A 19,590-nucleotide genomic window follows, 5' to 3' on the forward strand; every position below is an offset into this window, starting at 1 on the left:
TAACAATATGATATAAACATTAAATAATTAACTGTACATAACCTTGAAAATGGAATGTGAAGGAAATGCAGCTATTTTAACAAATGTTGATCCTAAGTACTTACATAACCATTAAATGGCACTTAAAAATAATCATATTTACAAAACATTATGCTAAGTTGAATTATTGAAAAATAAGATATTTAAATGAGTTATAATACTATACAGTGAAGAGAGGGAAAGAGAGACTGAAGTCAAATTACGATAATCCAAATACAATAAAAATCAGCTGTAACAGTGATGTTTAGGCCCAGCTTCGAATCATCTTTAGGGTGATAGCGACAAAAGATGAATGACATTTATTTAAAAACAAATTTCATTAAACTCCTCTATCTACATTAGAACTAAGCAAAAAATTTAGACTTTTAATCAGATCTTAAAAGTTATTGTTCAGTATTCAGTAATTGGCCGAATCGCTAAGTGTTAATTATAATAATTTTTTTTACAAATTAAAGCATACATATTCTAGAAAGGAGCAGTCTTTCAATACAGCTAGATCTTAATATATAAGTAAGGAGGTTAAGGAAGCACCTCTAAGTAGGCTAGCGGCACACGCCCTACTTGATCTCCTCTATAAGCCAGCACAAAATCTGGTTCATTATCAGAAATTTTCTCAATTGTAACTATCTAAAAAAAATAAATAAATATTAGTTAAAGCAACTTAAAAATAAACATTGAAAAAATGTTAAATCTGTTCTGTTATTTTCTCTTGATTATTATTTTTTTATGATATATTTTCTTAGAATGCCAATGAGGCTAAGTATTTCTTATTTATTATTTTAACTATTAGTAAGAAAAACAAAAAGTTTTTTATTTATAAAACCCTCATAACACATTAATTGGGATAATACAACTATTAATTGACAAAATTTTACACAAAAAACATTATTTACTTTTTAAAAATATTGAACTGTTTTTCTGAGATTCCCGAACTAATTCTAAGTAAAAAAAGAATTTGGTGTAATTAATTAACATTAAATATAATTTAAAATAAATAAATAAATTTAAATTCAACAAAAAACAATATAAATAAAACTTATGATACTTGATATATTAAATGTTTGACATTTAATCTATTAAATAGTTAAAAGGTTAATTTTATATATTTAAAATAAATAAAATTAATATGCTAATGTATGCAGAGGAAGTAGTTTTAATCTCTGACAATGATTATATCCCAGATAGTGATTACTAATACACCAAAAGAAACATTGTTAATGTAACCACTAACTCACACTGATATAACAATAAAAAATTCAACAATAATGGTTATTAAAAATGCATATATAAATTTCAAGAATTCTTTAAAATAATAAATTTAATTACATGATATATGGGCCATAATTACAGGAAGTGACATTTTAGAATTTTCAAAAAATTAAAAATAAATGCTGCAAACACTTATTTTGCTAACACATCAAAAATGAATATTCATGCTCCAGCTAACAAGATATTATATATGAAGACTACAGGAGGAAATAAGGTAACTCGGTATTTTTTTTTTTTTTTTTTTTAATACAAAAATGAATAATAACAGTTTCAGAATTATAAAGTTAAAACAGGAGAAAAAAAGGAGCTTAAATGCCTCAAAATTGGTACCCCGTTTTCCTCCTGTTTAAAAGATAAAAAATATATTATAGTTAATATGCAGGAAAAATCCTATTTGGAGACCCCTCGGCTTGTCTATAAATTTAGATTAAATAAATGACATGGTATATCAAGTTAAAATGAGAGCACAAGCAACATCAATTACCCAAAGGGAAAACCTCAATGAGAAGGTGAGGTTTGGCAAGTTCAGGTCTGAATATGGGTGGGAAATGATGAATTGACTGTTCAAACATTTTGTTTCTTTTGAAAGAACAACTTAATCAGAAAAATGAAAAAAAAAAAAAAGTTCTTCGTAGACAAATAAGTACAATAATAAAATTCTTTTTTCAGCTCAGTATATCATTTTGTAGCTTACAGTAAGTATAGCCCATAGTAACATTTAAGATTTATCTGTGGCTGATTGCTAAAATGGCCAATGCCCAATCAGTTTTTAGTTAATAACCATCATATTAAAAAAACTTTTGCTTTAAAATCTCATTCACAAATAAGTTGGTTTAACAAGAAAATTATCAAGGATGAGCTAACTAAATTTATTCATTATTAAAAAAGGACCTAAAGAATTTTCTAAGTTAGAAAAAAAAATTCTCTTGGCCAAATCTGGTCAATATTTCCACTAGTGGTTTTAGCACCAAGCCACAGACATATTTGACCATAAATATAATTTTGTAAAATTAATTTTACAAACCTCATCAGCTATTAATGATATTTCTTGTGGTCCTCTAGCATTGTAACCACAAAGAACTTTAGCTTGCTGATTCTTTTTACCTCCATTTGAGCACATACTGAAAATTGCAAAAAACAACAACAAAAAAAATAAAAACTACAAAAAAAAAAATCTCAACAATTCTATTTTACTCTATAGTTACTTGAGGTAGGAGTAATCATACTAATGACTTAAAAAATAGAGTGGAAAAAGGATATTCAATATTCTTACAAAGTATTAAAATTAAATTAATTAAAAGAATGTTTTTAAAAATAGTAGGTCATAGGACTAAATAACTACCAGTGCAAAGAGATATAATGATTAAATTAATGATGTACAATGAAATTAATTTATAAAACGTGCAATAAAAGAAAAATGAGAAAAAAAAAATGTTAATGTAAATCAAAATAATCTGATTTGTTGCCAGGAGCCATGAGGTCAATTTCCTCAGAATTAAGACGTACAACTGGACTTCTTCTGTCACTGAAACATAACCCTTAATCTTAAAAATATATGAACATCTAAAATAGGAATATATTACAAAAATATATGAAAGTTTTTTAATTTAACAAAACACAAAAAAAAGATAGGTTTAAAAAAACGATGTACTAAATAGTATAACAGATAAAATTTCCGTTATTATTCCACGCCAAATTATTAAAATTAAGCTTAATAAAGCTTACATTTTTTTTTTTTTTTTATACAGCAAAACAACAATGACTAACCCTATTAAGGCCCCCATACACAATCAAACTGTTGTACAAATTTAGTATTGAGCAACAAACCTCACCATATATGCTGCAAGAGTTGAACAACATTCTCCCATTAAAAAATTAAAAATAAGGTAAAACTATCCCATACTCAATCAACGGCATCGCCCAACAGTTGTTTGTTACAAAACAGTTCAATAATTTATGGAAGCCTTACAATCCAATTGAAATACTAATAATAAATCAAAAAAACTAATAAGTTAAGTTAGTGGATTAAAGATGATTTTAAGGAAAAATTGTGAATGCATAATACAACAATTCATTGAAGTAACACAAACTTCTGGAAAATATTTATATGACCGTTTTTGAAAATCATTGACACAATAGACATCCATGCTGATAACCCAACCAGAACAGTGGACAAGTAGTTTTCTCTATTTTTTCCCAGATGACTAAAGAAGTAGCAGATTAGTTTAATAGTCCTTACTTATTTTGGGACTATGCATTTCTCATCAATCTTTCTCCTACCTTTTTTTTTTTTATTATTATTATTATACTTTATGCACCAAGGCTCTCATCCATAGCCTCAAGATTCTTATAGGAACCAGGCATTCATTCTCTCCTCTTGAGGCCCTATTTATTCAGACCAAGGCTTCATCTTCCAATGAAGTCAGGAGTTTCATCCCTCCGCTCATGGGTTCCATTCCAGTGGTACCTGAGATCTCAAGATACATCCCCTGACACTACCTGTATCCTTTCTTGATTTCTTTTCACTCTCTCCCTTCCTATGATCATTTCCTCTCCCTGAATATTTCTTGTTAAGTTCAATGTCTAACGCAATAAGCTGCCCACATACCAGATAATATAATATACCTCAACACTTTACTGAAAAAAAACATCAACAACGTCTAAGCTGAAGCCAATACCAACTGCAATGAATCATGACTTCTTGTTCACTAGCTATTTTAGAAAACCTCCTCAGTGATGCCAACTCATTTGGTTCACTTATCTAGTATTAATCCTGAAAATATCAGAGCCTATCTCTTATCTAGCTTAAACTCAAAAAAAGTTCAATATATCTTAGCTCATAATGGTCTTTATTTAAGTTTTTAAGAAGGGAATATAATTGCCTACCTAATAACAGTCACAGTCTATAGAAAACCCTTTTAGACTATCTCACATAAGATGCCATATTTGATGCATAGGTATCGGGGACGAAATCTTACAAAACAAAAAAGAGGCAAAAACTAACCCCACCAATTCAAGAAATTGCAAATAATTTAATTTTTAATTTTGAAAAATTGATTCCAAAACTATTAATACTTTTCTTCAATCTTCGTTGATGTCCGAGATAAGGTCATATAAAATCTCAAATAGGTAACCTACCACTTTGGTGGCAAATCTGGGAAAACCAGCCCAATAATTTCAGAAAAGATAAGGACAGCTGACAAACAGATTTTTTATTTTGCTTTTTGGATTCCACGTATCTGGAAATGTAAAAGCTCAAATTTTGGGGGGAATTAACTTTTTTTCTTGATTGATAACAAAGGTTCATCATTATAATTAATAAAACGAAAGTTGATGGCTTATAGTCTGATAACACTATAAAGACTGCCGATAGTAATCAGAAAACAGGTTATATCTCAAGTATTTATTGGTCACTTGATGTAATTGTGCAGTAATAATCTTTTCTATAATATTTAAAAAAATAATTCTCTATAAAAGAAAAAAAGAAAATGATAAAGGAATAAATTATTTATTAATTCATTTATAACTCTAATATAATGTTCCTGAGTCGGGTATCGCTTGGGTAGATGCTCTTGCTAAAAGAGGGTGCAGTGTCCTGTGCAATGTTCAAATTCATGTGCCATGCTGTGTAGTCAAAAATGGAATCAATTAGAAATCTCTCTAAAGAGGGAGATTATTGTCCACTTTGGTTTACAATAAAAATCTTACACAGTTAATCGTTTTATTGACCTAGCCAAAATATGGAACCACTTATTTTAACTTTGGAAATCATTTCAATATTTGTGAGGATCTAGGATCAATTTGTCAATGTGAGATGGAATAAATGTTTATTTCTATATTTATGGACCAAATTGATGTAAAAGAACTTGATTGTAAAAGTCAACTTTAAAGATGTGGTACGATTGGAAGTATGTCAGGTGAAAGCTTAAGTAAAAATTTATCTTACGATAAATTACTTATGCAGATGCGCTACTGTAACTGTGGTGCTATTCCCTCCATTATTTTATAAAAAATGCAGTCATTTAATTGATCATTTTCTTAATCAAACTCAAGATATCGCCCAGAAGTAGTATTATGCACAACTATGAGTAAAAATGTGTTATAATCATTAATAAATTTAAAATTTCAGGACAAAGTTGGTCTGAAAATATAAAGAAACCATTTCTGCATTATTCTATCATTTTTATGAAGGAATTAATTTAATTAGCTTCCATTTCTCTTTGTACCTTTCATTATAGGAAAAAGAAGGTTACATTGCAACAGGTAGGTTTAAATATGAAGATTTCCTAAGTACTCTCATTCTCCTAGTAATGATCAAGAAAATAATTTAAATAATTAATTAAAAAAACTAAATTCACTATTTTCAGCAAATAAAGACATACCATATAACTTACCTTATTTATTACATCAAAATAAGAAATAATTCAATTCATAATTTTTTTGTTATAAATGAACATGCATATCCATTATAGAAATTTCTTAATTGGAATTCAAATAACAGCATAATAGTATCAGGTCATCACCCAACTTATACAATGCTATTCTGGCCAGAGGTTTGTAGATTAAGATAGAGATTGAGATTTAGTGTGTGGGTCTGACACAAAATAAAGGTCAGAATAAACCCAGGTTCAAACTAGCACTGTGTATAACTAGGGGACTCAGGTTCTGCCCCAAAACCTTGAAAACCACTGCCTCAAACTCCTCAGAAATTTTAGCTTTTCATGATACTGTATAAAAAGTAAAGCCAATTATTTTAGAGTAAACATATGTTTATTAACTATAATTAAATATGTCAATATTAAATTATTGGATCTTCCAATAAATAACAAAATATATATTAGATGTGTTAAATGATTGTCTGTGAAAGTAATTCTAGATAACTAATGACCTGATACTTATTCACCATATAAATCTATATTAAATAAAATAATACATACTTATTTAGTTCATTCTTCAGTTCTTGAACAGTTGAAACGCACTGCTGATAATAAAGAAGTTGAGCATCAACAAAATCATTAAGGCATCGAAGGTGAGAAGCATGAGATGAAGAAACGCTTTCCAGAAGTAGTTTAGTTATTTCTACTTGTCTATCAAACTCAGACTGTGCAGTCCGCAAGTCCCTTTCAGCCTTTAACAATGTTGAATCAATTATTGACACTTGAAGAAAATATTATTGATCAAGGCTTAAATATGACTATGATTTTATCTTATTTAGAATCCATTAGCAAATTTAAAAATTCTATTTATTGACAAACAAAGTGAACAGCAAGAAATAAATTTAAATCTTTAAAATAATTTGATTATGGTCGTAGGGATGAGTACTCACTTTGACCCTAGATGGATTATTTACGAATCCATATGACTTGTATATATTTGTGGTTTTTCATCATAAAAGAGAAGTTTCATTTAAAAGTTCAGAGAGTTAGTTCTGTCATCTGCTGAGTGGTTATCTTTTGAGTCAAGAATTAGATCTCTATTAATTCTTTTGTATCAGACAAAATCAAGACATCACACAAAATTAAATAAGAGGAGTAAACATCTGAACAAGACCCGTGGGCATAATTTGCATTGAAGAGTAAAACCCATGCTGTTAAATTAATACTATTGAAATTTATATCCATAAGCAATAAAATAAAACAGAAAATATGCACAAGTTTAAAAAAAATGAAATAGAATTTTATTAATAAAGTGAATATTTACCTACCTCCTGCAAAAGATATTCAGGGCTAGGCCCTTCCTTCTGATGCATGAAAATGATATAATATTTACTTAAAATTAGTAAATACAAATTAATGAATCAACCTAAGTAAAATAGTTATAGTAGGTACATTTCTATGAGGAACAAAATACTACAAATACACATGTAAGACTATGCGTAATTCCAGAACTCACATGACATTGGATAAGGAATAATTATTGATAATGGAAATAGATAATTAATTCTGATCAGAATGCGGATAAATTTATTTTTCTCAAAATCAGTCGTCTATTATGTGATGAATGACAATGAGCAATTCAACAACCAACAGTTTTTTTCTGGTCTCTTACAATTTAATATTTTTGCCATCGCAATCTGATATAAACATTTTAATAGTAATTTTTAACATCTAAATCATTTTAGTTTTTGTACTTTTTTTTAATGAAATAATTAGAAAATTTAAGACTTCAAAATGTAGTTGCTACATCATTTAACAAAGTTATGGAGAACGTTAAAAATTGACTTATACATAAGTCAGTTGTAACAATAAACTTCATTGTCATTAGTATATATATAATCAAATTAAAAATATTAAATATTAGATAAATATGAGAATTTTTATTTTTAATTATATATATTATAGATTCTTAATCTCAGGGCGGGTTTCTAGGCAATAAGAAACAGACACTTTACTACTAATAACACTTAAACTAAATTAATAGCTATTGACAATATTGAAACGATACATAAAATAAAAACATATTAAAAACCCTTTATACCCCTAAAAATATACTATTTACTCACAAAGAGGATATTACAAAATATGTATGTGTATATATATAAGTTAAGTATTGGCAAAAGCAAAATGTCAAAATAGAGAAGAAGGAATAAGATGTAACACGCTTGAACTGCTGTAACATACTGACTTTATTGTGTTCGGTACATCTCTTATATACATTCGATCAGCTGATCCCCTTAGTCAGCTAACATCGGCAACAACAGCTGACTCACAACGTAACTCCCCCCCCACCAGTTACGGTGGGCTTACGAACAATCCTCGTAAACTAATACTATATAATATAATAACATAGAAAACAAAAACCAAAAAGAAAAACTATTTACAATAAATAAAAAAAAAACTATATACATATCATTGAAAAAGCTCACAAGTTTCCTTAAATAAACGCTAAATACATAATTTAAACCTAAGAAGAAATTTTTAAAAAATTTATATAGTAAATGAACAAGCTAGAATGAAAAAGAAAATATTCACAAAAATCAAAAACATAGAATGAAAAATAAAATATGTACAAATATCAATAACAACCTTAAAACACAAAAAAAACAAACAATAAATAGAATAAATAACTAAATTGTCTGTAATCTAATCTAGTATGGGAACACTTCAGTTTTTATATTGTCATTGCCGGAAGTTTTAATTCTTCAATATGGACAGGTCTCCTCTTTTTGGGTTCTCTAATACATTCTATTGTTACAATATTGTGTTCCCTTATAATTATCACTCTGAATGGACCCTCGTATCGCTGTATCTCTTTACCCCTGTTAGACCCCAACTTTCTACATACAATCGCCCCAATTTTGATTGCTCCCATCCCATCTGTGACCTTTAAATTCTCCCGAGTTACCCTCCTGGATTTTTTGTTTTCCATTCTTCCCCAGGCCTTTTCCCATAACTTACTTCGGGCAACATGGTTGTTGTGTATTTCCTCTCCGTCTGCTGCCGTGCTCTTATAGTCCCGCCTATGTCAAAATTAAGCCAAAAGAGGCCCTTAAATGGTGAAAACCCCGTAACTGTATGTATGGAATAATTGTATGCCGCAATCGCCTTAGGCATTGCCACGTCCGGTTCCAGTCCCTGGTCAACCTGATATAGTCAAAGTTGGTCACTCAATGTGATATGAATCCGCTCTATTCCTCCTCTACTCTTGGGGTGCCCTAGTGTGTTGAGATGCCATTTTACGTCAAGGTCCTTCATTTCTGTTCGAATCATGGCATTGTCAAATTCTCTTCCTGAATCTGATGAGATGCGCTCCGGAACTCCATAAAATTAAAACCACATTTGGAGAGCTTCCAGCACTGCTTCCGACAACTTTTCTGCACTTGGTGCGCCATTGCCGCCTTACTGAAGAGATCAATTATGGTGATCCATTTAAATCCTCTCCATGTGAAAGTGTCGACCTGTAGATCGTTGAGCAGTGCATCTGCGGTAGGTGTCTCCTCTTGTCTGCCTTTTGGTGGATGTCTGTCATACTTTGTGCGTAGACAAACTTCGCAGTTTCCTACAACTTCACTGATCGTCTTCTTCATCCCCCACCAAAAGTACCTCCTCTTCAATGCTTGCAGGGTCTCTGAGATTCCTCGGTGATTTGTTTTGCCCTGATGATATGCTACAGTCACCTCTCTCTGGCATTTGTCGTTTTCCTGAAGAGTCCTGACAGGTTTCCAGCTTGCATCGGGCGTATGTCCTGTCCATTTCTATTTGTTCATTATGCCATAGCTGCTTGATCTTCTCTTAAACGGTTTCATTCCCAACGTACAGGTAACACTTTTCTCCAGGCTTGGAAGCATTATTCAACATTTTACAGATCTGGTCATTATTCACGCCTGGCTGCGACCAAATCGTCGTGATATTGCTTCTCCCATACTTGTTACACTCAACTTTGACTAATCCAGTGGTTTTTGTCTTCCATATAATCTGCCACCTCTTGTCGTTAATGATGTCCGCAAGTTCCTCCATATCTATTGGTCTTCCTTCCTCTGAGCTCTCATTGGACGAAGATTCTTCCTTATCGTCATCCTCCGCCAGATTCTGTTTGTCCTCCTGTCTCAGTGTCCACTCCCGCAAGAATTGCCTGGACGGTTCCCCCGTCTCTTCTACTCCATTTAGTGTTATTGCTCGAGATAACCAATCAGCTACCACATTTTCTTTTCCAGGTTTACCACATTTCCATATTGTACTGTCCCAATAACTCCTTCCAACTCATAATCCTAGCCGAAGACTCCTTCAAATTACCCACCCATTGCAGGGGCCTATGGTCAGTATGTACTTTAAACTTTTTTCCGAACACATAGGGCCTAAAATGGTCAACAGCCCACACTATTCCCAAGAGCTCTCGTTCCAGCGCATTGTATCTGGTCTCCGTCTCTGTCAGGCGCCTACTGGCGTATGTAACTGGGCGATTTCCTCCTTCACCCTCTTGAGATAACACCGCTCCCAGACTCATGATGCCAGAAGCAAACACTAACACCGTGGAGTGGATCAAAATAAGAACAGCAACCACACAGAATCATAGAAAGGCGATTTTGGATCTGGAGAAATTCACCAGGTAGCCTGAAGAGCTGAGCCATTTTATAAAAAGGGGTGACCAGCTGATGGGGCGGATACAGGCCAAGAATGAGGAGAGACTGCTGGATGGTGACGATGCCGAAGAACTCAAAGCAGCCGTAGTATGCAGGGTGAAGCGGGGCATCCTCAACCAGATACATGCAGCTGAGGAAACAGCCAGGAACACCATAAAGGAACGGCTGAAGAAAGTATATGGAGGTCATAGAAGTCAATGTCCAGATGATACTGCGTAGAACTACTTGAGTCAGAAATTATGTCTGTGTATGAGGATATTTTCTTCAAAGAGGGTGATATGCTGGAAGCAACGGGGGAAATCACGAACAACGAAACATTCTTAGCCCTAAAACTCATACACTTTGTTTTTTCACATATTTCTTTATCAATTTTATTTGCTGTTTTTGGTAGTTTGTATTTTTCTTTTAAGAAGGAGTTATTTTGGATTCTTTATTTTGTTAGTATTTGTATTGTTAAATATCTTAAAGAATTGAGTTTATTTCTATTTTTGCAATTATGTAGTTCAGTTTTATTTTCATATGTACTTTTATTTTATTTTTTATTATATATATGTGTGTCCTTTTTGTGAAGTTTACGAGGCTTATTCATACACTGGTAGGGGGGAGTTAAGGTAAGATGGCACGGATATGGATCATAATACCTAGTTCCATTTGTAAACATAGAAGAACCTTTATATAGTGGATTATGATATATAATAAATCAAGATACTCTGACTTTGTGTGCGTTATTTCTTAATCAGTTTCCTTTTTTTAAAATTCTTTCTCAAGATCTATCGTAACTTTATATATATACTAATAAACCAGCTTTATAAATTTACACTAGATTTATGGACTATTTTCATGAAAAAAATAAAAAATATTTGATAGCATATGCAAGATAAAAGATGAAAATTATTAGGATGATTCAGTACTTAAATAGTTTTCTTTTTACTGAGAAGCCTTACATAATTTTATAATAGAACATTAATGCTTACCGTAGGTTGTCCGATCATGCTTCTTGCTTTTCGAACCCTGTTCTTACATGCATCCAAATCTAACCTAATAATAAATAAAGATATAATAATAAATAATAACTGTTCCTCATGAATAAAAAGCTAATCGATATTAGAGAGAAATTTTTTCTTATTCATTATCATAACACAAACACAAAGTCTGATGCCTGAAACTTACCTGAACTTTTCCCCAAAAAATTTCCATACAATCAAGAAAAACTGACCATAAGAACATGGATAAACTAGTAATATAAATAGAATAACTTATTTCAATAGGGTTAAAATTTTATTATAAAATATCTACTAGACCTAGATTACTAGGTCTAGATCTACTAGATTCTAAGTCACAGTTATTTACCACTAATTCAAGGAAAATTATAAAACAAAATACAGAAATAAATTAAACCAATATATAATGACACGGAAATGACAGAAATACAACTAACTAAAAAAAAAGGAAGTGAAACATCTAGAATGCAAAATAATTATCACAGACAGTATAAAATAAATTTAATACTTTTTTTTCCAAAATCATTCAATTGAACAGTATCTGTAGACTGGTTCTATATGATGTAGGTATGATGGAGCCTGTATACATGCCACAACTTTTTTGTATAAGAATCTTTTTCTTGTGAGAATAAGTCGGAACTCATTTGTAATGGCAAGAATTCTACAAATGTACATTCTAACAATACGTAGACAACTCCTTTCTACTGGACTAAGGTCTTGAAGTGCAAGAAAATTTCAGCTATACGCACAAGCAATGCCTATGGGAGTAAGCCCAAAATTATGCCACTTGGACAACTGAACAACAGAGGGATTGTGTAAAATCAGACAAAACTAGAATTTGTTGGCACTCTAATGGTGGACAAGCCAGGCCTTGGCAAGAGTTGACCAACAATTTTTAGAACAAAATATTTATTTAAATATATTATTTTTTTTTTTTTAGTTTCTGAGAAAAACTGAGGTAGAAAAGTCGAAATTCATAATCAGAACAACAAAAAACATTAATGAGTGGATTTTCAGAACTAACACAAAACTTTTTACTGAGATCACTTTCTGGCCAACATTTAACTGAAATAAGGAAAAAAGATCAAGTATGGTTTAGTACTTGGAAGGATGACCACACCCACAAGTGTAGGGATTGTTTCAAGGGATTGTTGTTTAGCAGCTTTGTCAGCTCTATTATTTCATAAAAGAGCCAAATTTATATACTCATATTTTTTTCCCCATATTGCAGGAATCTTAACTTTGTTAGGTAGGCCAATTTATCTTAAATTTCTAATCAATCCAATGTTAAATTTCAAATTTCAAAGAACATAAGCTTTAATTCTAAGTGAGCACTATCATTAGGTTTGTTTTCTTTTGGAACCACTGAAATCCAATATTAATTTAACCATGACTCATTAAATATATTTTCCTGCCAAATAATAGTAATAAATGGAAAATCTAACAACTTCCCATTAAAATTACGTTATTTCAAAATAGTACAAAATATTTTTGAAGAAAGTTGTGTATTCTATTTAAAGGTGAAAATAAAAAATTTCGAACCTTTTGCTTTCCAAAATACTCCTTTCATTCGTTATTGTTTTCATTTCTCCATCTAAATATTTCCTCAGAGGTGCAAGAAAACAAGAATTAGCATTTGAAATGAATTCTCGCTCAATTTTTCCAAGTTTATGTTCACACTGACCAACTTTCAACAGAGCACCTCCTGCAAAGATTTAAAGTTAATCATCCATTACAAAACCTAATCTACTAATAGAATACACAAGAAAATTAATTATATATTGAGAAACATTCTATTAGAAGCTAAACATCCACTTCTCACAAATTAAAAGTTTACAGCCAAAAAATTTCTTTTTTTTTTTCTTCAAAATTTAAATTATTCCCTACCAAATGAGTATAATAAATCAACATTTTCACCAGAAATTTGACTAATCTACAAGAGATGTCCTCATAATAATGTTTAATTTTGCATTAAAAATAATTCATCCCTAATTTAATATATATACTTTTTTTTAAACTTAGGAAAAAAGTATAAAAGTAATAAGGAAATAGGAATAAGCACTCAATATTTTCAATAGAAATTTGACTAATCTCACATGAAATGCCGTCATAATAATTTTTAATTTTTCATTAAGAATAACTCAGCCCTAATTTATTTTTTTTTAAACAAATTTTTCTAGATCAAATTGGTGTAACAATAAATTAATATTTTCAATAGAAATTTGAATAGTCTACACAAGATGCCCTCATAATTATTTTCCAAAAAATAGATTTTCTAACTTTTGATATAATACTCATCATATACAAACGTAAAATTGATGGAATTTAAGTTTTTCTCAGATTATCATAAATTGTTAATAAAATAATCTTTGATATGTATGATTTATTTTAAAATTATGAGTTATTTATTTGGTTGAAAGAATTTCCAATTTTCTCAAGTGTGATGCTTCTTAGTTTCTCCTACAGGACATAATACTTTGAGATACAATGACATAATCAATTTGAGAACATAATAATTAGTACAACTATTATAATTAGTTAATTACTCCATTTCACGTTCCAAAGATATAGGTTCCTAATTTCATCTATATACTTTTACAGCAAATATAATTCACTTCAAAGATATTTAATCATATTTCAGTGCAGGAGTATCTCTCCCTTCTTATTTACTAAGACCCTATTGAACAAAAAAAAAATTTTAATTTGCACTGATTTGTGCCCAGTAAAGTATTACCAATCCCAATTACCTAGAATAACAGTAAGAATATGACTGCTAAAAGATGCCACTTATTGATATCTATAAGATTTCCCATTAGTTTTACAGGTTGCACACATATTATTTAACAGTAGAGAATTTTAAGTCATTTTCATGCCTTAAATCCAATCAATTAACAAAACTGAGTGTCAAATTAATAGGTCTAGTATTTTTTTCATATGGTAAATCTAATTCCATTATACTTTTTCTTAAAATATCAGCATCCATCAAGTCCAAAAGACCTAAAAACCTCTCTCCCTATTATTCAACAAAAAATCCTATGTCTAGGAAGAGAGAAAATTTACATCTTTATAAATAAAGATAAATAAATCCAAATAAATGAAATATATGAAAAACTTATTAAATTGTTGAATCTATTCTTATGTTAATGTCTTAAGATGATACAATAAAACTAATTCTTTTTTAAAAATTTGAACTTAGTAAAAAAAACAAAAAATTAAAAATTTGTAAACAAAAGATTTATTAATAAAATATTTAATAATCGCTAAACAGTTTAAAAATTTATCACAGTTGACTACCGGGTTTGATGCCTCACCGAGGTAGAATCACAAATCACTTCACTTTTTGTAGTTAATATTTACAATAATAAAAACAATTTTTTAAAAAAATTTAAATGATAAAATTACCAATAAAAATTGAAGTGACTTTGTGATTTAATTGTATTGTGCATATTGTTCCAGGACACATTTTGTAAAGAAAACTGAGCAATGGATAGCTTTTGCTACATAGCAGTATGGAGAAAATGACACTATGTGTAGAAATGGGGATTTATATGAAATAAATAAATTGCTCTAGAAGGGATTTGGAAAAAAAAATATTGATGAATATAATTTAGAAGAGATACAATCTTTTTTCACATGAGTTTATATGTAGTTTGAGCTCCTAATGTCCCAATAAAAAGTGGGAAGCTGATTTATTCATATAGATGATGAATATAAAAAATATTGTAATTATTGTTTTAGTCAAAATTTGATACTCAAAACAAACCATAATTTCAAACAGACCCATATATAATAATATAAAATACATATGAATAATACAATAAAGCTAAGATCAACACTTAGAATCTCAGAAATTTATACAGGCTACATAACTTGTATTGTTTTTATTATTAATTGATTTTATAGGCTCCAAATGTGACTTAATTAATTCTTCAAGATCTAAAAGTCCAAGAACTATTTCAGATAGGACTGTAACAAAATGTTGTGTTTCTTAGATTTACTACTGTGTTATAATATGATTATTGCAAAAAATATACATAATAATAATATTAAATAGGTCCATATACACAAAAAAAAAAAATACTCCAACAAAATTTAATGAAGAAAAATAGTCACACACCATATGCTGTTCCAGGTCCAAATTCATTTCCAGCTTCAATCATATCCTGCCCAAGATATTCCAAATTGCTTAGTCTATTAGGCCGTTTCTTCTCAATTTTTTCAAATAAAAAATCTTCTACCCTGTTACCTACAAAAGAATTGAAACATATTGATATATTTTTACGTAATCTAAAAAAAAAATTAAGTCAACATGTAGCTAATCAGAATTCATTTTCAAACAAGTTGGAAAAATGTTTATTTCTTCGCAGAGATTCCAGAATTGATGGACTCAAATCCATAAGTGAGTTCCATATACATTATATAGCTTTTCAGAGATTAAATTGCATGGAAAAATTAGTTATCTAACAATCATCTTAGACTAAAAGGTTTACTTAAAAAAACATATCGCCAAGAAGAAATTTTTTTTTGTTAAACTATCAAAATAAATAAATAATTACAAGAAAAAGATAGCACTGGATAATACAAAGTGTCAAACAAGCACTTCATAATTTTTTTTTCTTCAAATAGAAGCCATCCTGATAAAGGAATAAAATCCAAAAAAGAACTTACTAATGTTTTTGGAAGATTTCAATATGGAAGTTAAATTATTCTGAGATAAGAATTGATGATCTTATATCAAAATTAATTAATGACACATATCTAGTGTCCTAGTGAAGTGTGCTTTACATATCTGTGTCCAAATAGTTTAATGTTATACTACTAATACAAACCATGAACCAAAATTTTTAAATAACATAATCAAGCTTAGGATCAATTTTATTGATTTTACCTAAACCAGCCATTTATAAATTCTTAACTGGTAATATAAAGATGAGTAATATAAATCAATTTATAAAATTATGATTCACTAGGTTTTTGAAGATAACAAATAAAAATTCACTACTTGATACGCTTTCCTTATACCCTTGTCTTCTAAATTAAAATCTGCACCGCTACAACCCATGAAGGGTCAGGGCATCAGTACTTAGTAAGGAAGTACTGTTACTAGACCAATGGTCAGACTCATGCTCGACCACCAGATTTTTACCCAATTAAGAGGCTGGGTGGAAAATTCCAAGCCGAATTCGAACTGGGGTCCTTGGAGTTAGTAGCCATGCGCCTTACCCCAGAGCTACACGCACTCCCCTTGTCTTCTAAATAGTCCACAAAAATGAAGTAATCATCACATACTTTAGTTATATATTTTTGTGGTTTTTTTTTAAACTTATTTATCCATTCAAGTGTTTCCTGTAACCGGTTTTTTTTATCCTAAATGGATTGTAAAAGGAAACTGTAGGGGTGAAAAAAATTGTTTATTATATCCTATTATTGTATCTCTTTTTTTTCTGATTATGCCATGTATGTGTAATTTATATATGTCCGATTACGGATTGATAAGTATGCTGTGTGAGATAGCAACCTAATGTATTTAGGCAGCATAGATAAATAAAGTATTTCTATCTCTCTATAAGGAGAATAAATATTCCTCTGAATGACTCTAGCTTGGAGAATTGTTTCTTGCTAGAGAATAGATAGTGAGAATCCACAATTGTGATTTCCATATAGCTTAACACTGTGCAATAATACAAATACTATTTCTCAAATAATTATACACTGCAGTCATTACAATAACCTAGTGAAGTTATAACTGAATCCTCCCTATGCCCTGTGATCCTTGGGAATAAATGTCAAAGAGAGAACTTTTGCCAAAGTATCTCAAAGGTAATAGGCATAAATTTCCAAAAGCCAGGTATGCATTTATTTATAATAAAAATCCATGATTTGAAATACAAAATAAGTTGTTCCACTTTTTTTTTTAATGCTTAGTGATTATAATCATTGTTAACAATGCAACATTTAAAAATACAAGAATTGAAAATGAGAAAACCAAAAGGAATTGACAAAGATAAAATGGAAGAACAGCCAAGCTAAAAGAAATTAGGACAGAATGGTAGTAATAGACTGATTTATGTAACAAGCATATCAAAATGTATAAGATAAAGTTCCTAAACACATATCAATTATTGACAAAATGTTTTGAAGTGTTGTTAGCTGGATGGTTGAATCTTTGATATCTTTCCTTAGAGTACCTATAATAGGACACACCGAAAAAAAAAAAAAAAAAATTGGATCCTTTGTTAATGGTAAAATAAAGATTGAAACCCAAGCTTCAACCTCACCATTAACTATGAAGAAACTGATGTTACCAAACATTGACAAAAAAGAAATGTCAACACCAAATAAAACTAAAATTTTATTATAATCAAGATTTATTATGTTCCAGTGGAAATAATAATTAAAAATCTTATTTAAATTAAGAAAACAGATAATCTAAAAATCATAACAGTGAATTCAGTATTCTATCATCAGAATTAAATAGAATATTACATGCGAACATGTAACATGACACTTGACATTGAAGATTACTTATAAGTATTGTGAACAATGAATTCATCATTTATTTTTGTGTCATAATGAAATTTTAAGTTATTCAGTTGCAAAATATACCGGGATTTGGTGTTAAAACCGCCTCTGTGTCCTTCAGTAATTTTTCAGTCCATAGTTTAGTCGTGTCAGAACGCTCAGCCAAGTTTTCAAAATGTGCATCAAGTTCCGTTTTCTCAGAAGTGCCAAGTTTTTCTCCAGTCATCTAATACAAAAGATAGAATATAGTAACAGCATGTTAGAATAATGTTTCTCTCTTATTCCAAAAGCTTACTTGGACAACCCTGTTCACAACCGTCCCCGCATCTCTCACCATTTTCTTTATATCAACATTAAAATTCATGTTGGATACCTAACAAAATTTCAAATAGTGTAACACTTCCAATATTGATTACAGAAATCAGCTGATACACAAGGAAGAAAAATATGTCAGCTAAGAGAATCCGCGGCAACGAGAAATTACGAAATAGATCAGTAGAACTAGAGTAGGCTTGTGAAAAACGAAGATTTTTGGTTTCCGAGACTTTCGACTATAGCCTTGTTAATATTAGCTAAATTTGTTGAGATCCATTATGTATTTCTTTACTGTTATATATTTGTAAAGTGATGTTCAATATAATAGAATACTATTTATCAAAGCCATGTATCAGTGCTTTGTTTATTTTATTTAATGATTCGATTACATTTTAATTCATTCCTTGAAATCTTCTCATTATAGAACATAAAAGTGTTCTCAACTACAGGTTACGCAGACCATTGTACCATTCAACGTTACCCAACGTTCTATATTTTTTTATTTTAATACTTTTCATTTATTGATAGATATAACAATCTGCCACACAGTTGTGGGCAATAGGTAATAGTGATGAATGATCTCATACATACTAGAATAAAATAAAATAAATAAATGAATAAAAAAAATAAATTTTAAAAAACTCTCTTAAAATATATACAAACAAAATGAACATTATCAAACTATCTGTATGAAAAATAAATAAATAAAATAACATAATGATAAAATAATATAGTCTCTAGTCACATTTACACTCTAATATACAATATTTACACAATCGACCTGAGGATCCCTGAGCCCACTCTATCCCTCACGTGTGAGGGGTAGAGCAGAGCTCAAAAGATCCTAGCGCATCCCTCTCGCCACATTACAACGTTCTATATAGCAGTAGTCTTTGAACTACGCTTCCTCAAATGCTTTTTAATAATATCTCAGCTCTATCTATTTAATTTTATCGGCCAATGCTTTATATTTACATTAGTGTTTTTGCTATAATATACATCTAGAACACTGTAGAATGGTTATTTTATTTACGTCAATATCGCTTGGATTGGAATTAGATATGTACATAAGCTACTGGTGTAGTTTCATGTTTAGTGGTTAGAGCTCTTAGTTACAGACCCTACTTCTATGTTTTATCTTTTGGAAGGTACCAGAGCTCGACTGTCACAAAACGGCTGGTGATAGATGATGGTTGTAATAACAAAGCCCACTGGCCGTATAACAGCGTTTGGCTCCTTACATTTATCACTTGAGATAGAGGTACTAAAAATCTGGATCACGTATAAAATAAGAATACCTCTGACTCCCAAACGTTCTTATAGATTTTCAGAAGCGAAATTCAACAAGTACGCTTATAACACGCC

At 30.2% G+C, this 19,590-nt stretch overlaps 1 protein-coding gene across 4 annotated transcripts; it reads right to left on the reverse strand.

Moving 5' to 3' along the window:
* Window positions 1-317: 317 nt before the first annotated feature.
* On the reverse strand, window positions 318-18,394 carry EndoB (endophilin-B). Of its 4 annotated transcripts, XM_014431493.3 has the most exons (9): window positions 18,206-18,389; window positions 17,995-18,136; window positions 15,506-15,634; window positions 12,931-13,093; window positions 11,362-11,425; window positions 7,013-7,048; window positions 6,246-6,436; window positions 2,333-2,429; window positions 318-666 (listed from the first exon to the last, which is right to left on the reverse strand). In XM_014431493.3, the coding sequence occupies exons 1-9, from the start codon at window positions 18,272-18,274 to the stop codon at window positions 559-561; spliced, it is 999 nt and encodes a 332-aa protein (XP_014286979.1). In that variant the 5' UTR covers window positions 18,275-18,389; the 3' UTR covers window positions 318-558. The 4 variants fall into 4 exon arrangements, with proteins under 4 accessions (XP_014286979.1, XP_014286980.1, XP_014286981.1 ...); XM_014431494.3 differs by lacking the exon at window positions 7,013-7,048 and having other exon boundaries at window positions 18,206-18,383; XM_014431495.3 differs by lacking the exons at window positions 318-666; window positions 2,333-2,429 and adding an exon at window positions 2,456-2,833 and having other exon boundaries at window positions 18,206-18,394.
* Between the last annotated feature and the right edge of the window lie 1,196 nt (window positions 18,395-19,590).

The sequence above is a fragment of the Halyomorpha halys genome, unplaced genomic scaffold, assembly GCF_000696795.3.
Source record: "Halyomorpha halys isolate HHAL.00 unplaced genomic scaffold, Hhal_1.1 Scaffold977.1, whole genome shotgun sequence".
Taxonomy (NCBI): domain Eukaryota; kingdom Metazoa; phylum Arthropoda; class Insecta; order Hemiptera; family Pentatomidae; genus Halyomorpha; species Halyomorpha halys.

Excerpts from the sequence above, each read along its gene's own strand:
- EndoB (XM_014431493.3), bottom strand. The coding sequence starts at position 18,274 with ATGAATTTTAATGTTGATATAAAGAAAATGGTGAGAGATGCGGGGACG. Across the intron at positions 15,635-17,994 it reads GGTTTTAACACCAAATCCCG|GTAACAGGGTAGAAGATTTT; the intron begins GTATATTTTGCA and ends ATTCTTTTGTAG. Across the intron at positions 6,437-7,012 it reads CTGAATATCTTTTGCAGGAG|GCTGAAAGGGACTTGCGGAC; the intron begins GTAGGTAAATAT and ends ACATTGTTAAAG.